This window comes from Ambystoma mexicanum, chromosome 6p, assembly GCF_040938575.1.
Source record: "Ambystoma mexicanum isolate Mex_15411 chromosome 6p, UKY_AmexF1_1, whole genome shotgun sequence".
NCBI lineage: Eukaryota > Metazoa > Chordata > Amphibia > Caudata > Ambystomatidae > Ambystoma > Ambystoma mexicanum.
In genome coordinates, this window is record NC_090935.1 from 421,506,904 (window position 1) to 421,520,954 (window position 14,051).

Consider the following 14,051-nt stretch of genomic DNA (forward strand, 5'->3'; position numbering starts at 1 on the left):
GGTAGTGCTTGGGGGTTACTTGGCCCCTTAACCTACTTTCTCATGTAAAATGTTTGGTTGCCCTCACTACTTTAAATGGCTGGTGGCAGTGGTTTACCTTTTCCTACCATTGTGCTTTTCTACCGCAGGCTGAACCCTCAGCTGCAGTACAGCACCCATGGGTGACCATTTTGCCAAAATGGCCCCTATTTTTTTTGCCATTTTCTGCTGGAGGTCTTTCTTGGCTTTTATAAACCCGCCCCTGGCTCCAATGTGTCTTGGAGGACAGGATGTGCGAAGGTCCTGAAACTCCCCTGTCCCTTTGTCTTGTGCCTGAACAAAACGAGTCCCAATTGGCCGGCTGGCTGTCCTGAAACGACAGCCACCCTGCGGTGTGATTGACAGCCTAGGCTGTGCATGAATGGAAAAACATGCTTAAAAGGCGAGATTCTTGGGACTACAGGCAGAGTCGACCACTGGAAGAAACATTCAAAGAAGAAACCGACGAGCCCGCTGCAACCTCCTGGACCGTCAATTGACAAGTGAAGTCCTGCTGCTGTGCTTACCTCCTTTTTCACCTCAACAGAGAAGCTCTAACGGAACGACTTATCCCCTAATGTTAGTGGGACCAACTAACCCCAAGACTAATTCCACTTTGGCGCAATCCCCGACTTGCTGTGCCTCTCCATTGCTACAGAAGCCCAATGCCAGGGGTTGAGTTTCCACAACAGAGTGCAACATCTGCCACGGAACCAATCTGGCCAAAAGCTCCAGGAGCCTCCTAAGGACACTCCAAAAGCAGGAATTCCAGATCCATAGTCCCTTCACCAGCGTGCTGGACAGAGGGAGCAAGGAAAGCCCACCCAGTGTCCACCCATCTACAGCAGTGCTGTTTGCGAAGTGCTGAAACCACAAAGCGCCGCTGAAACTAAGAGAACCCATAGCTGCGACGACCTTCCCGAGTACTGCCGCAGGAGCCCTCCCGAGGTACTCCCTCTTGTCCCCACGACTGAGGCTCAGGAACCAGGGTCTGATTGGCTGTAGCAAGACTGAATCCAGCTGGGCCCCTTTCTTCTAACCAAAGGTACTTTTTTGGGCTTGGGGGTACTTGCCTTCTTGCCTTAAGTCATGCTCTCTCACTTGAGACTTGCACCTGCTTACTTTCTGAGTTGATTTCAACTCCCTTTGCACCAGTTTAACAGCTTGTGTTCCTACAAGTGATTTTTCTGAACTCTCCAACTTTGCGCAAGACATTCTATCCAAGAAGTGCATTAGAACTATATACTGTGTCCAAATGACTTTGGCTGTCCTGGCTCCCTAAAAACACTCTTCTAAATCCATTGACTTTGGTATTGCTTATCCCCCAAATAGGTTGTAGCTTGTTGAATATTTTTACTGCTGGAAAAGGCGTGTCTAGACTTCATTGAAGGATTCAGTTGTCCTTGCATGTCCTGAGTAACTGTTCTAACCTTTTTACTTCCCTTAACACTGCCTTTCTGCAACTCAGAATCTACAAGTATATTGGTGTGATATATAAATGCAAATACTATCCTTGTAATTGAAGTCAACTCGGGGTTTAGGAGAAATATATTGAGCATACCCTAAGATGATTCAGTGGCTTTGATTCTGGAAAGTAATTTCAAAGTTTACTTGAATTGTTATCTTTTGCCTTTTTAAAGAAAGCTTATTTAAGACTGATGTTAAATAACTATTTATAACTGAATCCTTGAGTGTAAGTGTTACTTGGCTACTTGTATTTATGAATTTCATTTCTACAGCTCACGTTTGTCCCTGTGCAGATTGGCCTGGCTGCTCAATCACACTACCAATTTGTGTAGTACAAACCTATGCCAAAAGGTGGGTTACCGAATACCAAGCAGATAAGTCTTGTGTAGTCTCGCCCAGTGTGATTGCACCGATTCTTACCTAACACTTAAGAACTGTAGTTACTCTAGGATAAAGAAAATAATCTCAAAGGAGGACCCAAAGGGTCCCCAGTAACACTTCCCATAAGGAGCTGCGTACTGCAATAGCAACATACAGATGCCTTTAAGAGCTATGGAGGAAAATAGACTCATAGTACAGGTAAAATACAAAGACTAGTGTTCCAAAAGATAGAATGAGTGATTGGAAAAAGGCTCTGCTCATTCAGGATTAAAGAAAAGTCCAGCAAAAACTGCTGGGGGTCTCATAAGGAGAGGGGATTAAGCATACAAATGATAAATCCTCCTAACAATATAATGAACCAGTATTTCTATATGACTCTATACAGTGAATAAGTGTTTCTCTGGACCATATGTATGCTACATGTTCTTTGTACCTTCCTACAGCCCTCTATCCCTCATAAGAAAAGCCTGACTGCTCTGCCATTGCTACTCACAATGAGTGGTACAGGCCCATACGAGTTGGAGCTCTGTATTGCCAAGTAGAGAGTCTTATAAAGTCCTAAATTGTGGATTTAAGAAAAAAAAACCACCACCCAAGGGTGGTTGGATTGGTATTGCACTCAACAAGGATTGATGTAATTTTGGACCAATGTATTTTCCAGATTACTTTATTAGGATAATGTTGCCTGCAATTAACCATCTGAAATTGGTCTGGCTGCCTTACATTATCTACAATTCTATGAAATATTAAGTTAAATGTCTGCCTTTTGGTTATAGGTGTCCTGGATTCTTCTCCACTCATGTTGCCAGGCAGGCACTATCTGAATGCAGGCCTGTTGGCAGCCAGTATCGGAGGAATGATTCCATTCATGCTTGATCCAAGTTATACTACAGGCCTCACATGCCTGGGCTCTGTGTCTGCCCTTTCTGCTGTCATGGTAAGTGCTGAGGATTTAGTATGCATGTGAACGAGCAGGGTGTGTGGTAGAACAGTTAAACCACTGGATTTAAAAACATGTTTGACTGAATAGGATTTCCTTCTTGTCTTTGAGTGTTGAGGAATTTTATTTGGTGGATGGTGGTGTTATAGTTAAGACCACATTTTTATTTTCTGGGATTCTAGGACAACTTTCTAGGTCCCCTAAACATTTTGCGTTTGCAACCCTTTATTTGTGAACCAGGAACTTTTTTGGTGCCCAGAGGGAAAGTCCCCCCCCCCCCCTGCCATTTCAACTCTTTTGCCTTTACTTAAGTTCCTGAGTCACCCCTAATGTTCCCAGTCATGCCTCTCAGGAATCCCATTATTGCTGGACCCGTAATTAAATCAACCTACCTCGCTTTCAGGAAATAGGCTGGTGGCAGCTGTAATTAATTTTGGCTTAACCAGGGGAGCAAGCAATTTTAGACATTGGAATACCAATGTGCTTTTTTTTAAGTCCTGCTTTTGTCCATTTTGTATTTTAGGGGTTCATTTAATTTATTCAGGGCAACCACGAGCTAGGCCCAAAATGGCCATCTCATCGCGTGGGCTCTTTGTAAGCCCACATCGCAGTCATGTTTGCTCTAAATGCTTTAGACCAGTTTAAGTCCTGGGGCTTTGCGTCTCGCATCCTGTGGGCATTAGTTTGAGCTGATTGGTTGGCCACCTGACTCCTTCCCTAGCGCAGTCCAGTGATGGGTGGGCTGGCTTTGGTCAGTCCTTTTTTGCAGTGGTACTTACGACTTTTCTCCCATGCTTTTACTGCTCTGTTCTTGGATCCTGGGTGAAGCCAGTCTCCCAACCTGTTGGAGGGAGGTTTTATACTTTCCCTGCTGGTGATGTCTTTTTTATGCTCTTATCTGGCCATACTTTCTGGATGCAGTGGTTCTGGCATGTTCAGGTTTTCTGTTGATGGATTTCCAGGCTTCTTACGTTCTCCTTGCTTCACTTTTGTGTTGAGCAGTCTTCCTCGGTGGGGCATTCTTCTGGCAGTTGACTGCTGCTTCCTGACCTTTTATGCTAGTCTTCTGCCTTGCTGTGCATAGTTGCCATCACCCGGTGGAACGGTAGGGGGACCCCACTTCCCTACCTCATCTGCTCCCTGGGCTGTCGTAGGTCACCTCCATCCGCGTCATGGGACTATGTTTTAAGGTGGCCCGCCGAGCTGGCAGAGAATGTCTTCACATGTTCCTTCGACTCTGTGGTTTCCTAGCCATTATTCTCAGTGATGGCTCAAGGGGCTCCATTGTAGGCTGGCCTTTTTGTTCTTCTTTTCCGTCATGGAGTCAATTTTGGCTCTGGGTTCAAGCCACCTGGGTTTGATACCTAGGAAGTAGCCTGTGCTTACCATGGATGTTTTTGTCTTGCTGAAGCAGTTTTCGCTGAAACTGCTCCTGTGCGTACTTGCCTCTGTCTCTTGGTGTGGTCAATTATTGCATGTACCCTCAGTGGTCCCTTTGATCCAGGGCCAAGATTTTTTTGAAGCAACTGTACCTTTTTCCCATTACCTTAACATTTCTGATATGCCTGCATCTCCTACTGGGACTTCTGGTTCTTCAAATTACCCCTGGAGCTCTTTCTTGGGTTCTACTCGGGTCTTTCCTGAGATTGCTTGCCGCTGATTATGCACCTGTAGGGTAAAATACTTATTTTAATTTTCCCCGTACACGCATATTGCCTACTGACTTTGTCCAGTGGACTTCTATGGATTTTCTACTTACCTTGGAACTCGCCTGAAAGGATGCTTCCAGCCTGTGGACATTCTTCTGTAGCCACAAGTTTAGAGACAAATAACTGGACTTTTAGTATTTGTCAATTACTTATTCTTAGTTTTCCTCTACTATACAAGACAATACTTGCAACACGTATCTAATTTTGGTGACTGTCCCTAGTTTTCCTGTGAGTGAAATGCACTCTAAAATGTTGCCTAATGTGTTGAAGGCCTTTGCCTGTGTATAAGAATTGTTTCCACCCTGTAGCACTAATTTTTAATGTGTGCATTTGTATTAGTCGGGTACTATGCCCTAGAGGGACAGAATTAGTTTCAATGTTGGTATCGGCTTTAGGGGTCTTAATATGATTTTTCCTATGTGATATAAGGGTTGAGGTGAATCCTATATACACACATTGTGTTCATTTAATATTTTGAATTATGTTCCCAAGGACCTATGTGTGTAACATAACAAATGTATATTTCTTTTCCAGTAGAATTGTGCAGTGTTTATCTGTGTATAGGTTGACATAAATTAGTCTATTTTTGCAGTTAAAACAATCCTTGAGTGTAAGGTAGACTTTCCTTTCCGTGTAATAGTCTCCACTTTTTGTTGGACTTTGCTTTTTAATCAGTTTTGCCGAGTCAGTGGGAATCTTTTGGTTGCATCTTTTTGGACTAATGTTAACCTCCACCGTTTAAGGCATCTTCAATGTATTATTGCAGCACACATCACTTTCTGTGCGTGTTGCTTGGAGTTCTTAGAGCTGCCCTTTTAATTTCCCTTGTGATAACTGTTTCCAAGGATAGGGAGATACTTTTTATCCTACCTTACTGTTATTTTGTGGAATCTGCACAGCCCACCTTATAGGAAGTGCTGAGGTGACACAATGTATCCCTTTTTCCACTTCTCCTTTAACTTTCCAGTTAGTGACAAGTTCATCTGAGTGGCTGGTGGAAGTTTGCTACCGATTTTTGTGAAACTTGCACGCTAGCTGATATCGCAGCTGCGGTAAATGACACAGGAAGGAAGCTCTCCTCTGCCTTCTCGACATACTCTGGCTCAAACAGCACACAAAAAGACCCAACACACAAGTAAGGACAAGTAAGGTAACATCCTTAACCTGATCACCGCATTGTCTTCCTTGCACCACAGCTCTCCTCTCCCGCTTGACTGGTCTGACCACCTAGCCGTGCCTTTCAACATCCTGCACACCACCCCAGTCGAGCACTCCGAGCAGAAACCCATCAGGCGAACCTTCAAGCACTTTCCGGTAGAAGCCGTTGCCAACCTCCACCTTACATGGACTGAATGTTAGGTAAGATTTTGACTTTAGTGCCAAATCTACCTCACATAGGAGAACCCCAGAACTTTTTGCCAGACTGGTAGATTATTTTAACCTATACCTGAGTGACTTGGAAACTTTTTCCACACTCGGATCTTTTTACTCTTTTTATGGGTGTCCTTTTTTAAGGCCCTACAGTGTCCTTTGGATTTTATCCTCTGACAACTTTTGGTATACACCCTTTTATTGTTACAGGGTTGCCCAGTGGGGCTCCCCTTTTACTTTCTCTGGCTAACCTTGTGAGAACTACAGTGCCCAAGAGTAGAAAGGATAATTTTATCTCCTACATTTTGTTTGGTGAAACCAGCACACCCCACCTTATGTGGAGTGCTGGGGATATATGATCTGATATGGCATTTGTAACGCACGTATACACAAGTGTTTCAAGGCGCGATGAGGCGGGGGGGGACAGGGGGAGATAGACAACAATCCTACTAGGCCAGGTGTCATTCAGATCGCAAGTGCAAGGGTAGAGGGGAAAGGGAAAAGTGCAAGGGGAAGGGGAGAGAGGAAAGTGCAGTACATTGTAAGTAGAATACAAGATAAATGGGGCCAGCTGGTGGCAAGTGCAAGGTAAGTGCCGGGAGGAGGGGCTGTAGGATACAGAGACAGTCCCGTAGTGCAGGTAGGGAGATGCAATGTATCCCCTTTCTCACTAGCACTGTAACAATTCTCTTACAGGGACAAGATTACCGCAGTTAACCTTTTTACAAACTTGATACACCTTTACCGCAGGCTGTTTTCACAGCTGTGGTAAAGGCCACCAGGGATGCCCTTTTACCATAATGGCCCTATCTTTTTATTTGTGCCATTTTAGTGCTTCTTGTCCCTTCTTGGATCTTCCTTTTCCCCGTCAGGGCAGGAAAGTCCTTCGTGTGATTTTATTATTGGTTTTAATCTTCAGCAGGAGACCTAGGTCAAGCCCGACCAGGCTACAGAGTGTCTGTGAAGGCAGGAAATATGGAAGAGTCAATCTCTGCAGCCTTTTGTCTTCCAGCCTGCCTGCAAGAATCCAGTTCAAACTCTGAGACGGGCTGTGTCTTGAAAGGACTGCCAACCCCCCAGGTTTGAATGTTGCATGTCTGATTTTCTGGGTTCCTGCATAAGTCTGATCCTGGAAGGTGAAGAAGTAGTCGACCACTGGACCTGAATCCGAAGAGGAAGATGAAGAAACAGCGGCTGAGATGATTTCCAGTGACCGGAGAGCCTGTTGGGTAACCAGAGCTTGCTGTTATCCTTCCTTCCAAGCAACTTGGGGACACTGGAAATGACAACCCCCGACCCGGAGCCTGGTGATATCCACTAGACTCAGGAAGACATGCGTTCTGAGCCATCCAACGTCGTGCTGCGACCTTGCGGGGCTGAAATACCCCAGTACGTGCAGTGCTTGGCCTTCCGAATTCCGAATTGAGCTGAAACTTTGTTGGCACCCTGTTGGACCTCCAGTGACATAATTCCAGTACTTAAAGTCCCCTCACCAGAGTGCTGGACCAGATTAACTTGGATTCTTGGGCCTCAGTCGTGGGGACAAGAGGGAGGACTTTTGGAGGACTCCTGCGGTGGCAGTTTGGAGGTCGACGGCAGCGATGGTCTCTTTTCGGATCAGCGGTTTTAGTGCTTGGTGTTAGGCGGACACTTGTGCAGTTCCCTCTGGGACCACTGCAAAAGATTTAGGACTACAGGTGTTTGGCAGTAAACCCACTTGGTAGCAGTCTGTACCACACAGATTCACTTGGAAGCTGTGGCTGAGTAGTCAGACTTCCCTCAAGAAGAGGTAGGCAGTATGTGGATTATACAAAATAGGGCAATCTACACAGTAGAACAAGCAAATAAGGAACAAGGCTTCGGTGTAAAGATATAAAGGTATTTATTTATAACAGCACATCTATGGAAAAACTCTGGCACTAATACAGCAAACAACTTCAATCACAATTACTTATACGGAGAAACGGATCAATCCCCCTAACAATAGTTCGACAAGTCTAGGTTTACCGGCATCACTTATTTGCAGACAGAGGTGTATGCGTTACCCTAGATGGCACTCTAGTATTCGTTAGGACGGGAGAGAAAGATAAGGCAGGTTATGAAATCAACTCGGTACCAATACTTTACAGACAAATGCAAGGCAAAATAAGGCAGGGTCTACTGTAGATCACAAAGTTCAGAGGCCAAGCCCACTCTGAGAGAGGTAAGGCGATATGTCTCAACAATGTCTCAGTGGAAATGTGCTTAGTCTTTATCGCAAATTGTTATGGAAAGATTGGACCAGTTCAGAACAGAAAGTTAAAGAACGCTTGGCGGCGACCCAATGGAAAGGCGAGGATTAAGACACCTCACTCTATCCGGCAGAAAGGGAAGCCATGCGGACACGGTACCTTGTTTGTGAAGAGACAGCTCCGGCGGGGGCAGTTGTTCCTGGTGGTGGATGCACGTCCGGTCTTTGCCCAGAGAAGAGATGACCTCGTCGTCGAAGGAAAGTTGAAGATCGTTGCACCACCAGGGAAGAGACCAGCCGCGGAGTGCTCCGTCACAAGGCACCACCTTTTGGTCGCGGTACAGGGGTAGTGGCTATCCGGTTGCCGAGGTGCTCTGCATGGGCAATTCGACCACTGCATCCTGGAGCGAAGAAAAAGCAAAGGCGACTGGTTGTTCCCACCAGTCAGGGGAAGAGACTCTCCGGCAGGGAGATCTCCTCTGTCGTCGGGAAGTGGTGAGTCGGTTCAGCAGGGCTCCACCGGAGGTGTCGTCGTTGCAGATCGGCTCAGCTTTACCCTCGTCGGATTCTTAGTTCCTGTGGCGACTTCTGAAGATCCAGTCCCAAAAGCCCTGCTTTTATGCAGAAAACCCCCATTCATTCAGCCTAGCTGTCACTCAAAACACGCTAAGTGGTGAGCGGGGTGGCTCACCACTTGGGCCAATCACACCAGAGTGTGACCGGAGTTGGCAAGGCAACTCAGTCCAAGGTGCCTAAACCCCCTCCCACACCCCTGTGGTAACCCAGACAGAATGGCACCACTTTGGAGGGTCTCTGTACAGAGCCTGCCAAAAGTGGAACAAAGGGCTCAACCTTTGGTTTAGGAGTCACACGCCATTTTACAAACCGAGTTCTGGCAGAAAATACCACTCAATAGACTTATTTAAGATAAGCAAACCAGTGGTACGTTAGAGACTAACGAGAAAAAGTATTAATCTCCAACAATGGGAAGAATCCCATAGTTATATTCAGGCTCGAATATAACAAGTAGTTTCCACTGCCACCAGCCAAAACTCGATGAGGGGGCACGGGACAGTGCCCCCCTCGAATAACAGACCCAGGAGTAATCGAATTACCCCTACTAGTACGTCCACAAAAGGATGGTTTGTACTAGTTCTGTTAGTAAATTTAGGTCTAGTAAAGCCAATGGTGACTTTACATGCCCAGGGAGACAATAGTTAGTCCTGGGTATGGAGTCTATGACGGAGGTCCGCTAGGACGCCCCAGTGCTACGGCACGGAGGGTGCGTTGTAACACACATAGCAAAACATATGAGACCCTATGGAGTAAAAGACCCCATAGCCCATAGAGCACATTGACATTCAAAGGAATTACACACATTCATGTCCAAGAGTCATGTCACTCTAGGCAGGATGGAAAAAACAAACTCCAGAAATCCAGCAAAGCTGCTGGGGGACTCACTAGGTTAGGAAATTCAGCCTAAACAGAGAATTCTCCCTAACACTTGGCACCACCGCAGATCTTTGATACCGGTTGGGCTTCCTGCACTCCTTGAGTCCTGCACTCTGGTGAGGGGACTCGAGCTCTGGTCTTCCTGCTTCTGGAGGGTCCTGGGGAGACTACTGGAGCTTCTGGCCAGATCAAAGACGTTGGACTAGACTTTGGATTTATTGACCCCTGGCACTCGGTTTCTGCTGCAGCAAAGAAGTACAGCCAGTCGGGTAAGATAGTTCAGTGAAGAACGTCTTGGGGTTAGTTGGTCTCACTAAAACAAGGGAAGAAGTTGTCCCTTCTGGAGCTTCTCTTGTCGATCAGAAAAAGGAGTTGCAGCACAGCAGTAGGGCTTCACCGGGCAATTCAAAGGTCCAGGAGGTTGCAGCAAGCTTCGTTCACGGTTTCTTCAGGTTGCTCTTCCCAGTAGTAGACTGCCTTCAGTCCCAAAACCCTCCTAGGTTTCACCCATTAATTCACACCCTAGCTGTCACTCGAACAGCAAGGTGGCTGTCCTAAAAGGACAGTAAGCCAGTCAATCAGGACTGGGTGCAATCAGGCATTCCTAAAGACAAAGCACAGGGGAGTTATAGGAACCTCCCTCACTTCCTGCCCTTCCAGACACACTGGAGCCAGAGGCTGGTTTCAGTACGCCAAAGGCAAAATTAACTAAGGGCTCAAACCCAGCTTGGTGCACTGAGTAACACCCAAGAAAGACCTCACAAACAGAAAATGGTGAAAAAAGAAGACTGGTGCCATTTTGACAAAATAATCACCCATGGGTGCTATACTACAGCTGAGGATTCAGCCTGCAGTAGAGAAGCACAATGGTAAGAAAATGAAACCACTGCCACCAGCCATTTAAAGTAGTGAGGGTAACATAACAAATGTTACATGAGTAGGTAGGATAAGGGGCTACTAAATAACCTCCCAACACTCCACATAAGCTGGTGTGTGCTGGACCTACAAAGAGGAAAGCTAAGTAAAGTCAATTTCACTTTACTATTCTTGGGAAAAGTAGTTCACACAAGTAAAGGTTTTTAAACCTCATGTGAAATCTAAAGGATTTCTGTGACACTGCACTGAAGGTGCTGTGTCACCATGCAAAACGTAGATCCCTATGGAGTTTCAGATTCCAAAAACAAAGGAAACGCATGATCCAAATTGGGTCACAACACATGAGAGAATGAGAAAATGGCTCGCACAATCCAGGGTTAAAATTGAAAAGTCCTAAATCCAGCAAAAGAGCTTTGGGTATTAATGGTAGAATGGAATTCGCACAGATTAGAATTCTCCCAACAGTGGGCTAAGTGTCCTGACCTCCCACAGTTCCAGCATTGCTGCGGTTGTCCTCCATCAAATCATCCTTCCCCTTGGGGGTTTTGAAATCTGCCTCGTTCTCTAGTCCAATCCTTCTACCTCGTGTCCAAAAATTGTACCCACCTTTATGTGGAAGGTACTCTGCATTACTTGGCTGCACTGGCAATAATTGTGTGGCCATGCCTTCACGACTTGTCATTACTGCCCCTTATGTGGCTAACTTCGACCACTTTTTTTGAACCAACTTTGCTTTCTATTCTCCGCTTTTTTCTTCTTCTCTTGTAATAATCGACAATGATGTATGATGGTCAACTGTATTTCTGGCCATGGCTTTGCTTTCTTCCCTACCTGTTTCATCTGCTGTTGCCCTGGCTCAGGCAGTACGTCACATAGAATATGATCAAATAATGCTACTGTTTTATCCCATGGTTCTCATCTCAAGACGCCAATGTTCTTGGATCTCCTGAATAAAAGCAACAGGATCTTCATCACCCATTTTCCTTGTCATAATTGCTATTGCGTCAGGATATTGTACTGAGCGCTCTCCATATATCTGCTCTACAATTATTAAATGGTGCTCAGTTAGGTGGTGTTTTGTGCCATCACACTCTAATATCCTGCTAATTCTCCAAATGCCATCGGCTCTCTCCCCTAGAGTAGCTGCAAGTAGGCCTTTCATGTCACCCACTGTTAATTCTCACGGTCATTCTTTCTAAATCAATCTTGCACCTGCTGTCAAACTAGGTAATTTACTTTTCCACATTTTCTTTATCCATTTGTGGTCGTCCTCCCCTTTCTCTAATCATGGGAAATGCATGAATCCTGGTCTACAATCGTATCCACCTACGCTACCTTATCTTCCAGGTGGGGCTAGTCTCGCCCCTCCATCTTCGTCCTGACAGTGACCTTGATCTACTTTCATAAGGTAGGGATATATCCCCTTTACTACGTGACAATGCTTGTGGTTGTTCAGAAGATGTAGGTTCCATTTTTTCTTTATGGTCTTCTATGTCTGACCACTTTACACCCCTTTCTATGTTCAGATCTACCTAAAAGCCACATGCGCTCTCTCGTCTTCCCTTTCTTAGTCTATCATTCTACCCCAACTGGTATCCCTTTTCTCGTCATCAAGATGTAGTCTGCTTAAGGAAAGCTTTTTATGCTTGTCCATAATTACATCATCCAATCTGCCTCTTGTTTCTTTCGGTGAAGATCCTTCATTACTCACTCTGGTCTCGTAACCATCTTTCGAGGGGATTGGATCCTCTGACGTATTCCATATCTATGACAGTAATCACCGCAGCTTAGCTGCGGTGATTACTGTCATAGATATGGATTACTGTCATAGATATGGAATACGTCGTCAGACCATCCCATCAAAACAATGTTACCAGGTAAGAGTAACTTGTTCTTCGAGGGGATTGGGTCCTCCGACGTATTCCATATCTATGACATGTAATCACCACAGCTGTGCTGCTTCGGAAACTTTTTCGGCGTCTGCGTCCTGCGTCGATGCGCCGCCGTCGAGGACCTCCTCCGACGTCCGACGTCATCCGATGTGATAAGTAGGACGCACGACGCCAGTAGCCTCAGTTCCGTTTTTTCCGCGAACGTGTTGCTTCGTGTTTCTCGGTTCTAGCCTCGACTCATTGGAGTTCTGTTCTTTCCGGTTCTTCGAACCTGTTCGTTTGTGATAAATATTCCTTCGACGATGTCTTCCACTTCGTCTTCAACCCCGCGTCCGGGCTTCAAGAAGTGCGGGGAGTGTGGGTCCAAGATGTCGGTGACTGACTCGCACGATGCCTGCCTCTGGTGCCTCGGGGAGGCCCACGACACGGATGACTGTGTCGACTGCCTGTCGCTCACGTCCAAGGCCTTACGCGAACGTAAGAAGAAATTGTCGGTAGGTCGGGTGTCCAAGCCCCGGAAGTCGAAGTCGGCGGGGCTTTCGACGGATGATTCGAGGGGTGACTCTCCGCGTCATCGTCGGAAGTCTCATCGGTCTTCTTCTAGGAGTCGGTCTCGCCACTCCTCAGCCTCTTCGAGGCATTCTCGGAAGCGCCGACACCGGTCGCCTTCCAGGTCCTCTTCGGAGGACTCTGCCCGGCACGTCGGTTACCCCACCAGCCGTGCGACGCCGGAGGAATGGGCTTCCTTCGGGAAGAAGATGTTGGCGATTCTTGAGTCGCAGGGTACTCAACCGTCCGCGCCCCCGAGTGGGGTCGGTCGTGAGAGGTCGAGAGCCACCGCTCGCAAGAGTGGTCGGCGTGAGTCACGGGAGAGGTCCCGTTCGGACAAGGGGGCTCGTTCTCGCCGTACCCGTTCCGGGTCCCGGTCCTCGACGCGATCGAGACCGTGTGCACCTGTGATGTCTTCGAGGAAGACATCGACGTCTGAGGCGTCGAGGGCGTCGACAGGCTTTCTCGAGGCTCCGGCTCCGAGGAAGTCGTCGAAGCCGTCGACGGTCAGGTCGTCGAGGGACACGCTCGGAGCTCCGGCTTCGAGGGCTGTGTCGACGCCGCCGATACTGGAGGCGCTGCATCTGACGTCGACGCCGATTTCCTCGACGCCATCGACGCCTTTCGTGTCGGAGGTGCCCCGTGTCTCGGGTGTTCCCCCTAGGAAGGCTCTGGTTAAGAGCAGGCACTCTCGGGTGCCTTTCCACCACTTGGATTATATTTCAGAGGCGGATGAGGATTCGGATGGCCTGGTTCCTAGTCAGGTGCCGGATGACATTGTCTCGGGCCATAGTCAATTTGACGATTTGAGGCAGTCGCTGCATGATGCCAGTGGACTGGACACCTCTCCGGAGGTGGAATTTAGTCGGCCTGAGCCTGGCTCCCATGCCGATTCCTCATACCGGCGCCTTATGGCTAGGGTGTCTGAGTATCTGGGATGGTCTGCTCCCCCAGGGGAGTTTGTGCAGGATGATCTGACGGACATCCTTGATGTTGGTCCCCCAACTGACCCGGTACTGCCGTTCCATATGGCTTTACAGCGTAGGGTGGCGGCGGCTTGGACTGCTCCGGAGAGTCTCCCGGCAGTGGGCAGATCCTTGTCGCGAAAATACCGTCCAGCCAGTGGCGACCCCTGCTACTTGACCAGGCACCCCACTCCGGAAAGT

At 47.3% G+C, this 14,051-nt stretch overlaps 1 protein-coding gene across 1 annotated transcript in view; it reads left to right on the top strand.

The window, feature by feature from the left end:
• The window catches only part of NNT (nicotinamide nucleotide transhydrogenase), an 832,744-nt gene that overhangs the window by 536,324 nt on the left and 282,369 nt on the right, over positions 1–14,051 (top strand). The window contains exon 16 of the mRNA XM_069627238.1: positions 2,643–2,803. Within this exon, the coding sequence (XP_069483339.1) occupies positions 2,643–2,803 (161 nt within the window). The remainder of the gene's footprint in view (positions 1–2,642; positions 2,804–14,051) is intronic.